At 40.2% G+C, this 21,527-nt stretch overlaps 1 protein-coding gene across 5 annotated transcripts; it reads right to left on the reverse strand.

Annotated features, from left to right (window-relative positions):
- Nucleotides 1-634: 634 nt before the first annotated feature.
- NXT2 (nuclear transport factor 2 like export factor 2) lies at nucleotides 635-7,889 on the reverse strand. 5 transcript variants are annotated; one of them, XM_045068291.1, is made up of 5 exons: nucleotides 7,712-7,889; nucleotides 6,648-6,732; nucleotides 5,385-5,471; nucleotides 3,722-3,866; nucleotides 635-2,839 (listed from the first exon to the last, which is right to left on the reverse strand). In XM_045068291.1, the coding sequence occupies exons 1-5, from the start codon at nucleotides 7,810-7,812 to the stop codon at nucleotides 2,658-2,660; spliced, it is 600 nt and encodes a 199-aa protein (XP_044924226.1). In that variant the 5' UTR covers nucleotides 7,813-7,889; the 3' UTR covers nucleotides 635-2,657. The 5 variants fall into 5 exon arrangements, with proteins under 5 accessions (XP_044924226.1, XP_004769094.1, XP_004769097.1 ...); XM_004769037.3 differs by having other exon boundaries at nucleotides 6,648-6,735; XM_004769040.3 differs by lacking the exon at nucleotides 7,712-7,889 and adding an exon at nucleotides 6,853-7,023.
- Nucleotides 7,890-21,527: the final 13,638 nt, after the last annotated feature.

The following is a 21,527-nucleotide window of genomic DNA, read 5'->3' on the forward strand; positions in this document are numbered from 1 at the left end:
ATTTGGACCTAAGTAGACTCCTAACCATTTTTATCCAGGTAAATCATTGCTGGACTTTATCAACCTTATCTAAGATGCCATTGATTTCAAGACTCTCCAGTATTTTTGGTACTACTGAGAAAAGCACGGAGAGCCTGTTCAAGTATGATTTGGCATCAGTTTAGGATCTAGGCCAATCTCAGGGATATTAAATTGTGAAAAGTAAGTTTATCTGTGAAGAGATGGTTTCAAGGGCTGTTGCCTTTTCTCACTCCTCTTCAAGTGCCTGGTGACACATTTTTAAGGTATAATTTAAATTAATGGGTCGACCCCTCTTTCTGAAAACCAACTGTCTTTTGGCTTACCTGCCTGCTGAATCCAGCACTTTGGCTAAAGTTTCTCAAGGTTAAAATTTCCAACATCTCACTGGAAACCTCACTGCTGGCTCAAACAGGATCTCGTGGGTGTGAGTATGTGGTAGGCAAAGAACAGGATGGGCTAGAGAAAGGACAAAATCCAGGTTGTCAACCCATTTTCAACATTCTAACCTGTGTGTGTGTGGTTTTTTTTTTTTTTAGTTTGAAAAACTTCGTATGGTAAAGAAACAACTAACTTCTCCAGTTAAAAAAAAAAATTAAAAGACCTTAAAACAAGCTTGAGAAAACTTGACACAAGGCAAATTTTATTTTATTTTTTCAAGTTACAAAAATATCATAGTCAAAAAATACAGTCTTAGTCCATACAAGAGTAGTTCCAGCCATTTAAAACGTCTACAGAGTTTGGAAAAAGCAATGTATATAGAAGTCTTAAAACATATAATATCACCACTCAATTCAGTTATTGCTAGTTATGTGCAGCTTTCACTTGAGACCATTCTCTTCAAGGCAAAAGGCAGTGTTCGGGCACTGACTGTTGCCTGCTCAAGGTGTAGGTTTAGACGGCCAATCCAAAGTTAGAATGGGCTCACTTTGAGTAGACCTTATATAACACGTAAGTTTTGATCAGTACTACAAGAGGGTGTGGGCTACATTTCAGTTCCACCCCTTCCTCCCATATTTAATTCTATTCTTTTAACACATCAGAAGTAAAATGTGTAGTTTGGGGCAAGAGTGAATGAATTGCTGGTTTTCAAAGCAAGTGATGAGAAACCCTAACTTTGAGTTGTGATGGAGAAACAAAGCTGGCACATTTAGCATAAAAACATTGAAACAATAAACACAAGAAAGGAGAAAAATCTAAAGTTTAACAAACACCAAAGCTAGCTTTTTCTCTTTAGATGTTGAGATGGAACACGAATCAACTTGTTCCTCTGAAGTCTAGGAGCTTATGAAAATCTGCTGTCCTCTGTTTTCTCTTTAAAAAGGCCAAGAGCTAGCCACATGACAGGAACATGCTTTCAAACAGTTCTTCTCAGTCAACAGAAGAACGAATCATCAAATTAAAAAATTTTAACTTTAAATAAGGAAGAAAAGAAAGAAAACAAAACAAGAGCAATCGACAGTGTAAAACACAGAGAACAAATCACTGACTTTGGGGGATGGGTAATACATAGGAGACTTTTGGCCTGAAGTTCACATGGAAGACTTAGAAGCTAAGAGTGTTCCATAGAAATATTGATGGCTTTGTTTCCCACTTTCCTGTCAGACCCTGCAGGGTCAGCATTATTGCTGACATCTTACCCCCAGAAGTTCTTGAATAAATCTGAGACAGAGATTGGTGATAAGTATGAGGTGAACTGGAAGAACCTTTCAAAAGCATTCTTTGAACAAAAGTGACACTCGGGACCATTTTGGCAAGGATAATTTATGACTTAAATCCTCAAAATAGGCTACACTTTTAGGAGGTAGAAAACAAGTACCAAAAATTTACCATTTGGCCACCCTCCTTAACTTTTGGCCAACCTTGGATCCTCTCCATTTCTCACTCCCCATTTTCCCATTGAAGCTATTAGTGCTACTACCATTCATTACCTAAAGTTATAAACTTGGAGCTGCCAAGAAAAATCTCAAGTAGTTTTGTTTTTAAACCACTGAGTGTATCGAATACTCAAGTATCAACTGGGAACATTTTAGTAGATTAATTCACTCCATAAGAAAACATGCCTACATAAAACAAATACTTAACATGAAAAAGACTACTGAACATCTCTACATGCTAATAAGTCAGAGCATCTATGCAAACCTAAATTAGTAATGTTTTCATGAAACTGATTTGGATAAGCCTTATATTATAACTGCATTACCAGCATTTACTGAAAATAGGGATGTGTCTCACTAAAAAATTAAGCTAATAACAACAACAACAAAAACTCTACTTCCTCCCAAATAGTTACATTGTGCTGATATCCCATAGATAGTATTATAAAAGGGTTTCATTTTTGCAATAGGCTGGGCTCACAGTGCATGTGTTAATACAGAGACCACGTGTGCAATATTATCACAAGAATGTCATTAGTGAAATGTATATAAGGCATGTAAAAAACTCGCATTAAAGCTCTTAAGGGCAAGGATCCAAACAGGCAGCCACTATAAAAGGTGCTGCTAGGAATAAAAAAGTATTAAAGAAAACAGTTTCAGCACATACTAGTTTATAGTGCTTCCATAATAAAATGAATTACTTCACATAAATTTATGTTGCTGGAACTAATGGACCAAACAAGAATGGACTTCTGCCCCCTTTTAACTACTAGCCCAGTCTTGGAAACGGAAGCAGTCACTTGCAATCTTCCACACGGTGTTGGTAGGAGTCGACTGGGCAGTCAGCAGGAAGTTCTGGTTGAAGTAGTGTTGTTTGTTTCCATCAAACTTCACAGTTCCACTGGTCACAACAAGAACTGTGGTCTGGGCCTGAGTAGCTTGCTCTTTACCCACATAAAATAAAAAAAGAGAAGAGGTCACAGTTTCTATCTCTGAAGAAGTAGATCTTCAGGCTTAAATGACATTGCTTCTAACAACACAGAAAAAAAAAGTTTCATAAACTTTCTTTACCTTGAGCATAACCTTGAGCATGCACACCCAAAGGCAGAAAATGAAATTATTGTTTCAAAGCATATTAAAATTATTTTCAGTCCAGAAGGGGTTTGGGGACTCTAATGAAGTGCTTTTTGCACAGGACCATTTTATTTCTCTATTTATTAATATTTCGTTGTGTTTCTAATAGAACTTTTTCGTACTTTGCCTTCTTAAGCTATTCTTTTTAAGAACTAAAACGGGGAAAGAAAATCACCCCGAACTACTACTTCTGACGCTTAGGACCCCATCTAGAGGTCAATCTTACATATCACATCAATCTACCTTGAATCAAACTCTTGCCAAATAATTTTTTCCTGTAGCAGAATAAATTTCTTCTGTGAAATTTCAGTAGGTTGTAAAATAATAACATTAATCAGAAATTGGTATAATTTTTCTCTGGAAACATTCCAAGGCACAAAAGGGAGTTGTTTATTCAGGGACGATAGATAATTCAGTTCTCTCCCAACAATCAAAAGCACACTTAACCTCAATTTCTCACTCATTTTTAATAAACCATAATCACACAATCCAACAGAAGGCTAGTGGTCTTCTGGAATTAGATGCACCTAAAGGAAAACCAATAATTTAATCTGACTGCTGAATTTTTCATTTTTAACATGCTCAAAAAAGTAATTATTTCTATTGCTACAAGTTGCTTGCTGCTTTTGGCGTTCAAGCTTAGTGCTCACTAAAGGAAAACAAAAGAAAACGTTGAAAGAATGTGATCTTACCATGCACTGGTTGGCAATCTAACATATTGACCTGGAACTCACTAGAAGGCAACATCTCAAAAAAATTAGTTAGGGCTTCCAGCCCTGTAACAACATTTCCATTCCATATTAAAGTGGCCTTGTCCAGATACAGCCTGGTCAGTGCCTTAAAGAGGAAAAAAAAGGTAAAGATTTTGTTTCTAGGGAAGCATGTTACAGAAATGGATCAAGGGGCTACAGGTGACATATAAACATTTCCATAGTTCAACCTCCATTTCCACTCCCCTTGCCCCCTCCCCCTGGAAGATAATGTGAGCAAAGAAGGTATCTGACTGATCATTTTGGATTTAACAGAGACAATTTCACTTTAGCCATGAAAACACTTTGCACCCAAGAGGGTTTTGAAGTTTGGGTTTCTTTTTCTTAAAATGAATTAAGATGAGTTTTAAGCACATGCAGCCCCAGACCAGGTTTAGTCTCCCTCCGGTTTCTAATTCAGAGAATTAAAGTTGTAGATCGGGTTCTACCTGGCCACTCCAACCCCAGTGTTTACGTACACGTGAGCCATTTGATGTTTGAACCATTTAATGTTCTATGTGTTAGGAAGAATTCTTTTAGTACTACTCAAACACCTATTTTGTTCAAAAGAATCACAATTATTTGCTAGTGCAGGTCTTTGCTAAGTCATGTAAATTAACGCCCACATAAGGCAGAATTCAAGAGTTAACCCTGTAGGAACAGGAGTTAGTCACAGGCGGTTAGCTTGTCACAGGACAGTTATTTGCTTAATCCTAAAATTTTACTTGGATGCAAAGACCAGCTCCTTATCTTGATTCTGGTAATAAAACTATGTTGTCTTTTTTTTTGCTACTTTATTTTTGAAAGTAAGTTTATTGTGCAAGACACAATAAACATCTATTGTCAGGTCCCTTGTCAAACATCAGTACCAGAAACTTCTTTTATCTTCTGCCAAAAAAAGAAATTTTGTGAGATTAATTTCTCTACCTGCAGCATAAAGAACGTGCTCTAAAGCAGTCCTATGCTGATAAGAGGCTTAGGCAAGACTCCAGCACATACTGAAACAATTACTTCGAAGATATGACTCAGGGATAAATCAGAACAAATAAGCTGATGACATGAGAATTTCCTCTGTTGAAAACTAAAAGTATCCAAACCATGTGGGCCCTATTTGTGAGCTTTAATCAGAACTTACTACAGCTGTGAGCTTTAATCAGAAATTACCAATACTGGAAATTAAACAAGCAAACCAAGGAACATTCCCTGTAATGGCAGACTCCCTCACTAACACTAATGCTGTTTACTAGCACTAATGCTGTTTAAAGCATATTGCATGAATGATGGGATTAAAAAGGTAATATACTTAAGTAAACATATGTTAAGCCCCATGTCAAGTGCAGTAAGTTACTTCTCACTTACCACCATAAAAATAAAATAACGTTAAGAGAGGTTAGCAGTTTGCCCAAGATCACAGAGTTAAGTAGATGCAAAGCTGAGAGAGGATCCCAGAACCCACACTTCCATAATATCAAACCCATCCTTCCCTAAACAAAGCACTTTTAAAGAACAAGTCCACAATTATCACTTATGCAAGCCTGGCTAAGAAAAAACAAAAGACAAAAAACCCAGGTACTTAACAAAGAGTAGCAGAGTCCAAAACACTCACCCTTCTTCTTTTGTCCATTGTCTCATAGTAAATATTGACAAATTCCTCAGCAGCTCTACATGCCTGGTCTACATGAGTCTTAAAATCCTAGGAGAAAAAATTCAGATGTGTACATTACCACCCCTCCAACCCCTAACAAACAGAAACCCACCAACAAAAACTAATGATTTATTTCAGTCAGTCTGTACCTCCATACACAGTCCATATTCTTCTGTATAAATTAAGACATTATAAAGTTCAGGGATCAGGGTGCCTAGGTGGCTCAGTGGGTTAAAGCCTCTAACTTCAGCTCAGATCATGATCCCAGGGTCCTGGAATTGATCCCCACATCGGACTCTCTGCTCAGCAGGGAGCCTGCTTCCTCCTCTCTCTCTCTCTGCCTACTTGTGATCTCTGTCAAATAAATAAATAAAATCTTCCAAAAAAAAAAAATAAATAAAGTTCAGGGCTCAAGTTTCCAGTTTTTACATTTTCTACCATTTTAAAGCACGTGTATTTAGGACATAGTCATCCCTCATTAGTGTTCTCATCTTAAATTGGAATTGATAATCTTTCCTTGGTAACCGGTGCTGTTTAAGTACTGTAGGTTTCCAGTGTTTTACAAAACATTAACCTTAATAGAAATGATGTGGTCTGAACCTTTAAAAAGGCGGGGGGGGGGGTAGAGAGCTGAATCAGAAGTTATGACAAGGAGTTGCTCAGTGGGGACAAAATAAGAGTACAAAATAAAGGCCAACGAAATACTTGAAAAAGTACATACACAGGAAACTTCCCCACATTATGTAAAAATTCACTGGCGTTTGCTAAGAATTGCAGAACGGAAGAAGAGAAATGCTATTGGGGTTTTCTCCTGCCGGATGATTAGTAAGTACCTTTTCCCCAGCCATTCACGGAGCCCAGCCTATTATTTGAGTTAAGAATCTGTCAGGGGATGGAAAGTTATTTGTAAAGGGAAATAATGAAGAATAAAAGATCCCAAGCCATAAACAGACCCCAACATTCCTGCCTCCCGCGAATTCCCATCTCGGAGTCCTTTCCAGGAGAAAGACTACACAGACGCCGGGGTTTGGGGGGCGGTGGGGGAATAGGGGGGCTACGGACCAAGAGGGGCTACAGAGAGGGAATCCCGCCCCCGGAGCCCAGCGGGCCAGGCCCTGATTCGCCACTGCACCACGTGACCGCCAGGCAGCCCGCCCCAGCGCCCCTCCCCTCAGCTGCCCAAGCCGCGGCGCCCCGGCACCCTGCTGCGGCCCCGGTACTCACCACGGACGTGGCCATGAGCGAGCCCGAAGCAGCCTGTTCTGGAAGTGGCGGCGTCACTACCTCTTCACGTGTCCGGCGCTCTCGGCTGCTGCAGCACCAAATATTTAGGAAGACAGCTAAACCCGCCAAACGCTGAATTCTCTACCCGCCCATTCTCCCCCGGAAGTAGCTCAGTCCGTTGTTAAAAGCACCCCGATGTTCCCACCTTAAGTACACGTCCCTTCAGTTCCGACCGTACCCTCCTATCAGCCTTCTGTATTCATTTGTTAGCTATTTATCTAGTTCGGGGGAGAAAAAAAAATCCTCGGCTTTCAAAAACGAGATACTCTAACCGAAAGTATCCATTTTCCTAGCGACATGGGACAAGCAAAGATCATCTAAACGATCCAATAGCGGAGCTTCTTTGCTCCAAGAGGCGGGGCCAAGGCTAGCCGAAGACCAATGAGAAACGCGAGGAGACCTGCTAGCTCTGTAGCCTATAGGAAAAAGGGGTGGAGTTTGGCGAAGTAGGCAACCACTCTGCGCATGTCTAGTGGAGAAGGATTTAAAGTTCTGGAACATTCTAGAAGAATCTACCCTCACTGAATTGAATCCTAACGGTCTCAGTAGCATTCCTAAAATTATTCACAAATCACGGATTTGGTTATCTGCTATTTATTCATAAGGAAAGGCTTATCAAGTTCCTTCATTCTAACATACGGTTTTTGTCTCAGACTGCAAATGAAGATTAGTATACATTGCCATTTACCCCCTTCTGCAACCGACTCTCTAAGAATAGCTAGAATTTTACTGCCTGATGACCATGAGCAAGTACTTTTTCTAAGCATTTTAATCTACATTCACTTATTACTTCAATAACACTATGATGTAATCCTCTCCGGTTTATAGCTAAGGCACAAGTTGATTAACCTGTTCAGGGTCACAAACTACTTAGGGTTCAAGCTCGAGAGTTGTAACTACCATTAAAACCTGATTTCACTGTCTAGCATCCTTTAAAACCATTCACCTCATAGGCACTGACAAATTCTGGGTGGTGAAATCAATTAGATACTCTATAGCCTTACCACGAATAACTGGTTTCTGGCTCCTCATCAAAATATTCCCTTCTTCGTTGGTATCTTCCTGAGTCTCCGCCATGAGACCAGTCTCTCCTGAATCTTCTCATATTCAGGCGTTATTTTTTCTCCCGAACTCTCCGCTGTTCAGACTAGCTTCAACTGCAAATCCACCCGCCTTCTTCCTTTGCGCCCCTCTTACTGGCGTCACTTCCGGGGGCTGTCTCTTATTTAAAACGTCCCTCCTCCCACGTGACTTCAACTGCTACCCGTATGCTAATGACTCTACATAACACGGCTCTAGCCGCCCCCCTTCCCTGACCTCCAGTTACGCATATGAAATTTTGCTAGATATGAACACCGGAATGTGCTACAGCTTTCTCAAACTCATGGAGTCCAAAATTTAAATTCCTTATTTTCTCTGCACGTCCAATGTGTATTCTTTGAGTCATCTATGTTCAAATACTTGGAATTTTTATTTGTAGCACCCCATCATCGTAATTCATTTGTTCATTCAAAAAATAATAAGCATTTAGTATGGACTACCACATTATGCAAGGTTCTGAATATAGAGGGGTAAAAAAATAGACATGATTCATATGCTCATAAAGTTCACAGTATAATGGGAATAAAAGACAATAAACAAAATATTAATGTACTACAGAGGAATTCTAAGTAACTTGTTCAACTCTTATTTTTTTAAGCAACCTCTCTTCCCTCCCTCCCCTCTCCTCTGCTCCTCTCCCCTCTCCCCAACCCACCCTCCTCTCCCCTCACCACCCCTCTTCTCCCCCATTGCTTCTGTTCAGCTCTGTTCCCCCTTCCCTTCTGCTTCCCTCCCCCACTTCCCCTCCCCTTCCCTCTCTCCCTTCCATTCTGCTCCCTTCCCCTCCACTCCCCCCTCTCCCTTTCACCCCCCTCCCCTCCCCCACCCTCACTTTCTCTCCCCAGTCCACAAACATTATCACTCTTCTCATTTTTCCAAAACTTTCCTAATTTTTAAAGGCCTATCTTGGTTTGGTCTCAATTTGCCTTTCCAGACTTCTCTCCCATTATTCACCAATAGTGGCAAAGTTAATTACTATGGTTTGCCAAAAATGACTCATGTTTACTGCTTTATAGGTGATTGTATTTCTTAATTAAGACTTCAGAATATGGGGGCACCTGGGTGGCTCAGTGGGTTAAGCCTCTGCCTTCAGCTCAGGTCATGATCTCCAGGTCCTGAGATCCAGCCCCACATCAGGCTCTCTGCTCAGTGGGGAGCCTGCTTCCCCCTCTCTCTTTGCCTGCTGCCCTGCCTACTTGTGATCTTTCTTGCTTTGTCAAAGAAACAAATAAATAAAATCTTAAAAAAAGAGAGAGAGTTCAGAATATGTGTCTGGCATTCATTTTAATTTTGTTCAATCCTCAGGACCCCTGGAGAGAGAGATATTATTATCCAGGTTTTGAAGAATTTAAATGGCAATTCAAAGAGGTTAAGTAAGTTGGCTAAAATGACACTGCTATTGGAGTTGAGATTTCAACCCACAGCTGGCTGGTCCCAAAGTCTTTGCTCTTAGACACTGCTAGCCATGCATGTGCTTAAACTATGCTTATTTTGAAGTGTTTTTTTTTTTTTTTTTTTTTTTTTGCCTACATTTCTAGCTGCCCAGAAGGCTGTGACCTGTCCTATGGCCATGATGAGTATCTATTGGTGGTGAGCAATAGCGCTGGGGATTAGAGGAGTTTTGGGAGTACTGAAAGGGGACAGCTGAGCTAGAGGTGGAGCAAAGCCTCCGAGGTTTGCACTGAATGTTTGCACAGAATTGTGTGTACCTTCACTGTTGTGCTACACAGGTGGGAGGCTGGGAAAACAACATAGGAAACAATGTTGGACTCTCCTTGGGCAGAGCAGCAAATTTAAACCATATGAGAACGATGTTTGGGGGAAAAATGGGAACCAGGCAAAGGAGACACAGAACTGCTCTTTGCTCGATGGTTGTACAGGTGTAAGAAGTGGGGAGGCTGAGTAGGAAGGGTGTGAAAGGGCTTTTCTTGGAAGGCCAAACAACATCCTGGTTAAGCACATTGTTGTTGGGACCCGCATGGGTTTAAATCCTGGCCACGCCGCTGAATAGCTCTGTGACCTTGGCCAAATCAACTAACTATTCCATGCATCAGTCTCCCAATTTGTAAAATAGAAATAATAATATTAATACATGTTCTGTAACACTGTTGTTAGGGGCATGCAGTCTCTGCTTGAGGAACATTATTTTCCCCTACCCATGGCATAGATAATGCAGACAACTATTTGAGAGTATGAAGCTGAGAAATATTAGGTAGCTTTGGTGTATCGAGAGGCATCGGCATAGCTCAGGAGAGGCTTGGATGCTCTGTAGGAGCAATAAACTGGGTTGATTCGGACTGCCTGCGGCAGTGCTGTGCAGCCATTTTCCCTGGTCAGACATAGACCTAATGGGATTAAAGCTGTTTGGAGTTACTACCATCCCTATCTGAATCTTCACCTTTCCCTGGATTTGAGATGGACTAGTCTAGAACAATCAGAAAAGTGATCCAAGCAGTCAGCCCCTTCCTCTTAGGTCTCTGATTGGTGATCAGCCTGTTTGCATTAAGTCTCATGCCCTACCAACTAAGTTAGCTAGGCACCTTTGGCTGGTTCACATCAGATAGTACTTCTAAAAACAGATTTATTGAGATGTAAACCACATACCCTACCATTTACCCATTTAATGTGTACAGGTCAGTGGGTTTTAGTATATTCACAGAGTCATGCAAGCATTGCCATGATATTTTAGACCATTTTCAATGCCCTGTAGAGAACCTCTTTCCTTCCCATTAGCAGTAACCATTCCTCATGCCCCCCACCTCCTGGCACCACCAATACACTTCTGGCTTCTCTGGATTTGCTTATTTCGGACATTTCATAAGAATGGGATCATACAGGGGCACCTGGGTGGCTCAGTGGGTTAAGCCGCTGCCTTCGTCTCGGGTCATGATCTCAGGGTCCTGGGATCGAGTCCCACATCAGGCTCTCTGCTCAGCAGGAGGCCTGCTTCCTCTTCTCTCTCTCTGCTCGCCTCTCTGCCTACTTGTGATCTCTCTCTGTCAAATAAATAAATAAATAAAATCTTAAAAAAAAAAAAAGAATGGGATCATACAATATGTATCTTGACACAGTGTTTTCAAAGCATGTATCCATACTCCTGTTCCTTTAATTGCAGAGTAGTATTCCATTGTATGGATGTACCACATTTTATTTATCCATTCATCCACTAGTGGGCATTTAGGTGGTTTCCATTTTTTTGGATATGATAAATAATGTTTCTATAAACATCTGTGTAAGTTTTTGTGCAGATATGTTTTCAGTTCTCTTGGGGAGATATCTAGGAGTGGAATTGCTGGGTTGTATGGTAAGTTATGTGTTAAAAAATAGAATTCATCAGAGTAAATTTTGAAGATCTTATTGGTTTTATTCAATAGTTCATGAATTGGGCAACATCCAATCTAGCAGAGAGAAAGGAGCTCTGAGGAGCTGTGCAAAATCAAAGATTTTCATAGGCAGAAGGGAGAGGGAACAAGGAAGTTCTACTAGGCAAACAAAGCCTATTGGTTATGTCATGTTTACTTTCCTTTAGGGTATGTCAGGGGTCTATGGGGAATGTCACCTAGCTAATGCTGATCAGGCAATTCCTGATTGACTGGTTTGAGATTCCATTCCCCGGAGAGCCAAAACTGTAAGTAAGTTAAGTCTTGGTTAGATGATGTGGGGCTTAGCATAAGCAACTTCATGGGGGGAGGAGCTGTTGTCTTGTTTTTAACCTGTTTAATGTTTTAGGGACCTGCCAGACATTTTTCCACAGTGGCTACACCAAAACATTCCCATCAGCAATACATCAGAACTGTAATTTCTCCACATCCTTGCCAATACTTGTCATTGTCTATCTTTTTTATTATAGCCATCCAAGGGGGTGTGAAGTGATATGGCACTGTAGTTTTGATTTCTTTTTTTTTCAAGATTTCATTTATTTATTTGTCAGAGAGAGAGATCACAAGTCAGGAGAGAGGCAGGTAGGGAGAGAGGGGGAAGCAAGCTCCCCGATGAGCAGAGAGCCCGATGTGGGGCTTGATCCCAGGACCCTGAGATCATGACTCGAACTGAAGGCAGAGGCCTAACCCACTGAGCCACCCACGTGCCCCATGGTTTCGATTTCTATCTCCCTGATACCTCATGATCTCAAGCATCGTTCCATGAGCTTATTGGCCATTTGTTTATCATCCTTGAAGAAATGTCTCTTCAGATCCTTCGTTTATTTAAAAAATTAGCTTGTCCTTTTGTTATTTTGTTTTAATTATTCTTTACATTTTCCAGATACAAGCCCCTGATCAGATATATGATTTGTAAATATTTTGTCTCATTTTGGGGGTTGTCTTTTCACTACCATGGAGCCGTGCTCGAGATCATGAGTACATTCAGTTACATGTCCTTATGGGTGTTCAGGGGTCTTTCTTGAATACATGCTCTTCAGATTTTTGCAAGTGTTTGCTTAATTTCTAGAGTTCTGGACAAGTTAATCTTGACAACGTTTGTCTGTGTTTTCCTTGCTTTTATAGGGGTGTGAATTTACAGAGATCTTTACTCGGCCATTCTAGAAGCTCTGTCAGATAGCACTTTGGTCTATCTTTTGAAAGACACTGTTACACTGTTATTAGATGACTTTTATTATTTATATATTGGCCAGATTTTGAGGGACTAACTTTATGTGCTTTTCGTATATTAAACATTTACTTCAGACCACTGGCACAAGTAAAAACATAGGCAAAATAGGTGGTTAAAAGAGAATGACCATATGAAACTTTCTCCTCCTTTTAGTTTGCTTCTGAATCCAGTCTGAAGGAAGTGAAGGTGTGAGCTAAATTCTTTTTTTCAAAAATTTTTTCTTTCTTTCTTTCTTTCTTTCTTTCTTTCTTTCTTTCTTTCTTCCTTTCTTCCTTTCTTTCTTTCTTTCTTCCTTTCTTTTTTTCTTTCTTTCTTTCAATGGGAGAGGGAGAGAGAGGGTGCATGTGCCAGCAAGTGGAGGGGCAGAGGGGGATGGGGAGGGACAAGAAGTCTCTGAGGTGAGCCTAGGGCCCAATGTGGGGCTTGATCCACTGACTCTGAGACTATGACCCTAGCCAAAACCAAGATTCAGAGGCTTAACTGACTGAGGCACTCAGGCACTCCTCACTTTTAAAAAATTTTTTATTTTCGGGGCGCCTGCGTGGCTCAGTGGGTTAAGACTCTGCCTTCGGCTCAGGTCATGATCTCAGGGTCTTGGGATCGAGCCCCGCATCGGGCTCTCTGCTCGGCAGGGAGCCTGCTTCCTCCTCTCTCTCTCTCTCTCTCTCTTCCTGCCTCTCTGCCTACTTGTGATCTCTCTCTGTCAAATAAATAAATAAATTCTTAAAAAAAAATAAAAAAATTTATTTTAAAATTTTTATTATTGTTTTATGAACTTGTTTTTTTTTTAAGATTTTATTTATTTATTTGACAGACAGAGATCACAAATACACAGAGAGGCAGAAAGAGAGAGAGGAAGGGAAGCAGGCTCCCCGCTGAGCAGAGAGCTCGAGGGGACTGGGGCTTGATCCCAGGACCCCAGGATCACGACTCAAGCCAAAGGCAGAGGCTTCAACCCACTGAGCCACCCAGGTGCCCCAATGAACTTGTTTGTTATAAAGGGAAATCTTTCTTCTTGTCAGGAAAAAGTGAGAGAATAATCCATTTTCACCTCATTATTTTTCAATCGCCTCCTCTATGGGGTATTCACAAGTCTTATCTTCAGGGGAGAAAAATTCTTTCAACTCTCTGCTGGAAACTCCTTTTGCTTTAAGTAATTATTTCCAGAAGCAAAACGTACAATGAGGCTTTTGTATTGGTTGAGCTCTCAGGTTTGAGGAAATTCCACCAAGACCCTAGCTCACCCACTCTGCAAATTTCTTAGAAAAACGTGAATTTTCATTGTCAAGACATCGTAATGTAAAGTTCAGGCAGGGGCACACATTCAACTAACAAGATGAGGAATTAAAACCTGAACATTTCCCTATCTTACTTGGCTCTATCTGAGAAGTCATCTTTACACTCAACACCCATTTCTTTTTCCATCCCCTCCCTCCCATCTAGTTTGAACCTTCTTCCTGTTCCCACAAACTCAATGAAAACAAAACCAAAAATAAGCAAAATAAAAACTGCTCTCTCTAGATAAAAGAAAGAAAGAAAGAGAGGGAGAGAGAAAGGGAGGAAGGAAGGAAGGAAGGAAAAGAAAAGAAAAGAAGGGAGGAAGGAAGAAAATGTTAGTGGCTTCGTGTAGTCAATTTTTTAAAAAGATTTTATTTATTTATTATTTGACACAGAGAGAGAGAGTACAAGCAGGGGGAGTGGCAAGCAGAGGGAGAGGGAGAAGCCGACTCCCTGCTGAGCGGGGAGCCAGAAGCGGGGCTCCATCTCATGACTCTAAGATCATGACCTGAGCTGAAGGCAGACCCTTAACTGATGGAGCCAACCGGGCACACCGTCACGTAATTTTTTTTAACTTCAAGTATATGTTTGCCTGAAATTAGCATAGATCTACAACAATCTTTTGTGATTATTTGCTTGACTTCACTTTTATCCCATCATTTTATTTTCTTTCCTTTGAGTCCTTAGGTTGAGGTGTGTCTTTTGTAAATTCCATATAGCTGGATTTTTTTTTTTGCCTGATATCTTTTTTTAATGATATATGATTTACCTAATATTCATAAATTTAAGTATATTGCTGGCTGGATTTCACAAAAGTATGCGCCCACATAACCAGTAACTGCATCACAACAGAGACTATTTCCACTGGCCAGTGGCTCCTTCCTATCCCCTCAGTCAGTACGCCCCAAAGGTAACCACCATGATGACTTTTATGATCACAGTGAGTTTGTGTATGTTACTGAACTTCATGCAAATGGATTCATAGAGTAGGTACTTGCTAACATCTGTATGTACTCTCTAACATCTGGCTTCTTTCACTCCATGGTAGTGTGAAAGTCATCCATGTTATTACATTAGAGCACTGGCTTAGGCATTCTTAAACATTCTTATTTTTAAAAAATTTTTTAGGTTTATAAATTTTAAAAATTATTTTTAATAACATAAACATATATGTTATTTTTAATAACATATAATGTATTATTTGCCCCAGGGGTACGGGTCTGTGAATCATCAGGCTTACACATTTCACTCACCATAGTCCATACCCACCCCAAGAGGTTTATAAATTTTTTTATTGTGGTGTTAGTCACCATATGTTAGTCATCATTAGTTTTTGATGTAGTGCTCCAAGATTCATTGTTTGTATATAACACCCAGTGTGGTTTTTAATAGCCTCAAACCGGAAACAACACAAAAGTCAATCAATGGGATAAAGGACACATAAACTGATCTTAGGGAAGGGAGTTCACATTTCACCACCAAGTATGAGTCTAGCTTTAAAAAGAACATCCCTTATTAATTAGAGAAGTTTCTTTCTATTCCTAGTTTGATGTGTACTTTTTTAAAGTCACGAATGGGTTTTTTAAAAATTTTATTTATTTATTTGACAGAGAGAGAGAGATCACAAGCAGGCAGAGAGGCAGGCAGAGAGAGAGAGGGGGAAGCAGGCTCCCTGCTGAGCAGAGAGCCCGATTCGGGACTCGATCCCAGGACCCTGGCATCATGACCTGAACCGAAGGCAGCAGCTTAACCCACTGAGCCACCCAGGCACCCCATGAATGGGTTTTAATCAAATGTCCTTTTTGCATCTATGGGCAGCTTTCTCTTTTATTCAGCCAATATGATAAATTACACTGGATGACTTTCAAATATTTAACCAAATTCCATTACTGGGGTAAACCTCACTTAGTCATGATTCATTTGGTACATTGCTGGATTCATTTGTTAATATTTTGTTGAGGATTTTTGCATCTATGTTTGGGACAAATTGGCCTACAATTTGCCTTTCTTGTGTCCTTGTTGGGTTTTGGTATCAGGGTTCTGCTGGCCTCTTTAGAAATAACTGCATCTCTTTCTTTTTTACTGTTTGACTTGTGTATACTAACACATTTTTTACTTTCAACTTTTCCATATCCCTTTATTTAATCTGAGTTGTAAGTAGTATGTACTTGCATTTTGTTTTCTATAAATGAAAAAGTAGCCTGATAGTATTTGTATTTTAATGAAGGTGCTCAGACCATTTATATTTTTTTTATTTTTTTAATTTTATTTAATTTTATTTTTCTCAGTGTTCCAAAATTCATTGTTTATGCATCACACCCAGTGCTCCATGCAATAGAGCCCTCCTTAATACCTACCACCAGGCTACCAGGCTCACCCAAACCCTGACCCCCCTCCCCTCCAAAACCCTGTTTGTTTCTTAGCGTCCACAGTCTCTCATGGTTCATCTCCCCCTCCGATTTAACTCAATTCACTCTTCCTTCTCCTAATATCCTCCATGCTATTCCTTATGTTCCACCAGTAAGTGAAACCATATGATAATTGACTTTCTCTGCTTGACTTATTTCACTCAGCATAATCTCTTCCAGTCCCGTCCATGTTGATACAAAAGTTGGGTACTCATCCTTTTTGATGGAGGCATGATATTCCATTGTATATATGGACCGTATCTTCCTTATCCATTCATCTGTTGAAGGGCATCTTGGTTCTTTCTACAGTTTGGAGACTGTGGCCATTGCTGCTATGAACATTGGGGTACACATGGCCCTTCTTTTCACTACTTCCGTGTCTTTGGGGTAAATACCCTGTAGGGTCACAGGGTAGCTCTCAGTCCATTTACATTTTAAGTAATCATTGAGTATAGTTGGGTTTCTAGCTACCCTCTTGCTGCTTGTTCATCTGTCCAATCCGTTATTTTTCCATTCTTGCCTTTTTATTATTCAAGTATTTTTAAAAAGATTTTATTTATTCATCTGAGAGAGAGAGTGAGCGAGAGAGAGAGCATGCACACATGCAGTGGGGTGGGGCAGAGAGAGAGGGCAAAGCAGACTCCCTGCTGAGCAGGGAGCCTAACCGTGGGCCTCGATTCCAGGACCAGAGATCATGACCTGAGCCAAAGGCAGACGCAAAACCAAGTGAGCCACCCAGGCGCCCCTCAAGTATTTTTACTACCCCATTTTTATCCTCTATACCTTTTCAATTATTCATTCTTTTATGATTCCTTTTGTGATGATCCCATAGAGTATTATATGCATCCTTTACTTCCAGTTCATCTTAAATTCATGCTTTTTAAATTAATATATAATGTATTATTTGTTTCAGGGGTACAGGCCTGCGATTCACCAGTCTTACACAATTCACAGCACTCACCATAGCACATACCTTCCCCAATGTCCATCATTCTGCCACCTCATCCCTCCCATCCCCCTCCACTCCAGCAACCCTCAGTTTGTTTCCCTAGATTAAGAGGCTCTTATGGTTCGTCTCCCTCTCTGGTTTCTTCTTGTTTCATTTTTCCCTCCCCCTATGATCCTCTGTCTTGTTTCTCAAATTCCTCAAATCAGTGAGATCATATAATAATTGTCCCTCTTTGATTTAAATTCATACTTTTACCACTTCCCCCAACATTTAATGATTGTATGACAGTTTCACTCCATTTTCTGACCTCTCATCTTTTGTGCTATTGAATTTCTATGTAGGCTTAATTCTCCACCCCCCTTCTTTCCTCTTTTCTTCCTCTCTCTCCATCTAATTATTAAAAAATTGCTTGGGAGTTAAATTTTATGCTATATGTATTATACCACAGTTAAAAGGAAACCCTACAGGACATTATTATCATTGTTTTAAACAGTGATCTTTTTTCCTTCCTGCAGTATGCTTCCATCTGTGGTCATTTACATCAGCCTAAAGTGTCCCCTTTCATCTTTCTTGTAGTGTGCATCTGCTGGGAAAAACAAAACAAAACAAATAAAACCCCTTTCATTTGAAAATCTTTTTTTTTTTTCAATTGAGGTGAAATTCACATAATATGAAATTAACTATTGAAACACAAACAGTTCGGTGACTATAGTTAAGAATACTGTATTATATACTTGAAAGTTGCTACGAGAGTGATCTTTATTGCTGTCTGTTTTTTCATTGTCAGTCTAGCCAATTTCATTAATCTTTTCAAGGAACCAACTTTTGATTTCATTAATTCTCCATATTAATTGTTTTATTCTCTAATTTATCTACACTCTAGCTTTTAGAATTTCCTTTATTCTGCTGGTGGTGGGTTTAATTTGCTCTTCTTTTTCTAGTTCCTTAAGGGGCAGAGTTATGGTTTTGATTTCAGATGTTTCTTCTTTTCTAATGTAGGTGTTTGGTCTATAAATTTTCCTCTTAGTACTACCTCTGCTGTATCCCATGAGAATTGGTATGTTTTGTTTTCATTTGTCTTAAGATATTTTCTAGCTCCCTTTGTGATTTCTTCTTTGATCCATTGATTGTTTAAGGGTGTGTTGTTTAACTTTCACATATATGTAAATTTTTCCACTTTCCTTCTGTTAGTGGTTTTGAGATTTATTGTGTTATGGTTGATGTCATGAGATATACCTTTTGATATTTTGTATTCATTAACATAGTTTTATAATTATACTTATTTTTATGGTTTTATCTTTTTTTTAAAAAAAGGTTTTATTTATTTATTTGACAGAGAGAGGGAGCTCACAAGCAGGGGAGCAGCAGGCAGAGGTAGAGGGAGAAGCAGTCTCCCCCTGAGCAAGGAGCCCGATGTGGGGCTGGATCCCAGGACCCTGGGATCATGACCAGAGCCAAAGGCAGTAGCTTACCAACTGCACCACCCAGGAGCCCTTAGAGCTTTATTTTTTAAATTCTATACTGATTTAAATGTTATTTTTGTACTATCATTACTGCATTACGGGATTCTGTATTTGCATAGTTATCTTTACCAGAGGGCTTTATATTGTATGCTTTTGCATTCTGGTAAGCTGGCTCTGCAGGAGTTGGGAAAAGCCCTGGTTTGTTGTATTTGCCACCATGGACAATGTGAAGTTACCAATGTGACACAGTAGACATGAAATTGGGAAGACATATGCACACTCACACATCTGGTGAGAAATGGTTCCAGAATACCACTTGTTTCTCCCACCCTGGCCATGTGTAGCTCAGGAGTCTCCCCAAAATTTGTAGGGAATTCATATACACATTTTGAAACTAATTTCTCTGTGATTCCCTTGTTTCTGTGATTTTGTCCCTCAACTTTCAGCCACTTTGCTAGTCCAGAACTCTACTTCCATCTCTTTATCCCAGAACTGCTGACACTTTCTTGTTGGTTGCTTGTTAATATCTCTAACACTTTATAAAGTATATATTTTCTGGGGAGCCTATATGGCTCAGGTGGTTAAGTATCTGCGTTCTGCTCAGGTCATAATCCCAGGGTCCTGGGATCGAACCCTGCATCAGGGTCCATGCTCATCAGGGAGCCGGCTTCTCCCTTACCTTCTGCCCCTCTCCCCAGCTTGTGCATGTGCTCTCTTTCTCTCTCTCAAATAAATAAACCAAATCTTTAAAAATGAAGTATATATTTTGTGTAATTTTAATAACTGTTTCCAGTGGGAGAATTATTCTGCTACAAGCTACAACTTTATGCCTGGAATCAGAACTTTTTTCTCCTATACAGCCTTTGGTTTTCACTGAAGAGGTTAGTCTATTATGTTTATTGTGGTTACTGGTATATATGCATTTATTTCTACATTATAACATCTTATTTTGATCTTTCTCATAGTCTTCCTTCTCTTGTTTCTCTTCCTTGACCTCATCTTTTGCTTCCATTTTGGATTGATATTTGAAAATGTGTCTTTATCTCAACTACTTTTTCTTTTTCTATTTAGAGGTTAAACGTCATGTTTCTATTCTTTTAGTGGTTATCCTAGAAATGTTAACGTGCATATTTAATAGGGTTCAAAGTAAATCACTGTATTTGCTATCCTCCAAACAATACAAAGACCATAGGACACTTTAACTCTGATTGCCCTGTTTTAACTTGTGTGTATTTATTGCCCATCATTTTTGTTCTATATTTTTGATGCCACAAATTGACATTATTATTGTTTTTATGCAATCAATGTTTATTTTGGTGTACTCATGTATTTATCACTTTCTAATTTTTATTTATTTTTGAGAGAGCGCAGTGGGAGGGGAGGAGCAGAGGGAGAAGGAGAAGCAGATTTTCTGCTGAGCAGGGAGCCCAAAGAAATAAATAAAATTTATTTCTCTGAATGTATTAGATCGAAGGCGAGGAAATGTACAATTGGTTGAGGCAAATATATTGACAGAAGTGCACTCTCCCAGGATTCAAGATTGAATGTGATGGGACTCACATACTGGGGCTTGGCACTAGTAGTCCACTAATCAAACCTTGGCTTCAGTGTTGCAAAGTGTGGCCATGTATCTGAGTTCTGGCCAGTGGAATATGAGCAAAAGTGCTATGTGCCATTTTCCATAAAAAGCTCCCCCATTTGAGCCTACCAGATGAATGCAGACAGTTCAACTTGCTATAACAAAATACTATAAACTGAATGACTTAAACACCAGAAATTTCATTCTCATGGCTCTGGAGCTAGAAGTCCAACACCAAAGTGCTGACTAATTCACTTCCTGGTGAGGACTCTTCCTGGTCTGCAGATGATGCTTGCTTGCCAGATTCTCACATGGAGAGAGAAATCATCTCTCTCAGGTCTCTTATTTTAAGTGCACTGATCCCATTCATGAGTGATCCACCCGCATGACCTAATTACCTTCCAGAGGCCCCACCTCCGAATACCATCATATTGGGGATTAGGGCTTCACCACATACCTGTTGAGGAGACAGAAACATTAAATGCTTAGCAACTCCTAAGACCTGGAAGAGAGCAGAGCTAAAGAATGCACGGAGACTGGATCCCTGATTAACTGTGGAATATAATCCTTTGGCTGACTCACTTGGGATTGGACATGAATGAGAAATACACATTTTTTAAGCCATTAAAATTTAGGGGTTTATTACTTACCCAAATTATGACACTGACCAACCAAGGAATTTATTTGTAAGGCACCTGGTCAGCTCCCAGAAGGAAAGACTAAACAACCAGGCCTCAGAGACAAAGCATTTTCTGGGATCTAGATAGAGGGACCTAACAAGCCTGATGGAGAGCTCCATCCCAGGACCCTGAGATCATGACCTGAGGCAAAGGCAGTCCCTTAACCGATGGAGCCATCCAGGTGCCCCTAGCTTCTCATTTGTTACCCTGTGCAACTGAATTGGCAATTTCCTGGAGGGCACCACCTGTGTTGAGTGTTAGGTTCACTTTTTATTTTTTTTATTATTTTTTAAGATTATTTATTTATTTATTTGACAGAGAGAGAGATCACAAGTTGGCAGAGAGGCAGGCAGAGAGAGAGAGAGAGAGGAGGAAGCAGGCTCCCTGCCAAGCAGAGAGCCCGATGCGGGAGTCGATCCCAGGACCCTGAGATCATGACCTGAGCCGAAGGCAGCGGCTTTACCCACTGAGCCACCCAGGGGCCCCGTTAGGTTCACTTTTCTGTGTTTCTCCTCTCTCTTGATCTTGGCCACCCAAATTCTAGCTGGCCTCACAGACCTTAAATTCCACTTTTTGTTCTGCTAGTCCTGTGATCTTACCTAAAGCTCTAGTTGCTTCTCTGCCTTTTGGGAGCCACTTTCCACAGAGTCGGGTCCAAGAACTGGCAGGCATTCCAAAGGAAAAAAAGCAACATGCAAGAAGTTGGGCTTATTCAGGTGAGTTTCCCTTCTTTTGGGATCTCACCTCTGAA

This window comes from Mustela putorius, unplaced genomic scaffold (assembly GCF_011764305.1).
Source record: "Mustela putorius furo isolate JIRA1106 unplaced genomic scaffold, ASM1176430v1.1 tig00003901_pilon_pilon_pilon, whole genome shotgun sequence".
Lineage (NCBI taxonomy): Eukaryota > Metazoa > Chordata > Mammalia > Carnivora > Mustelidae > Mustela > Mustela putorius.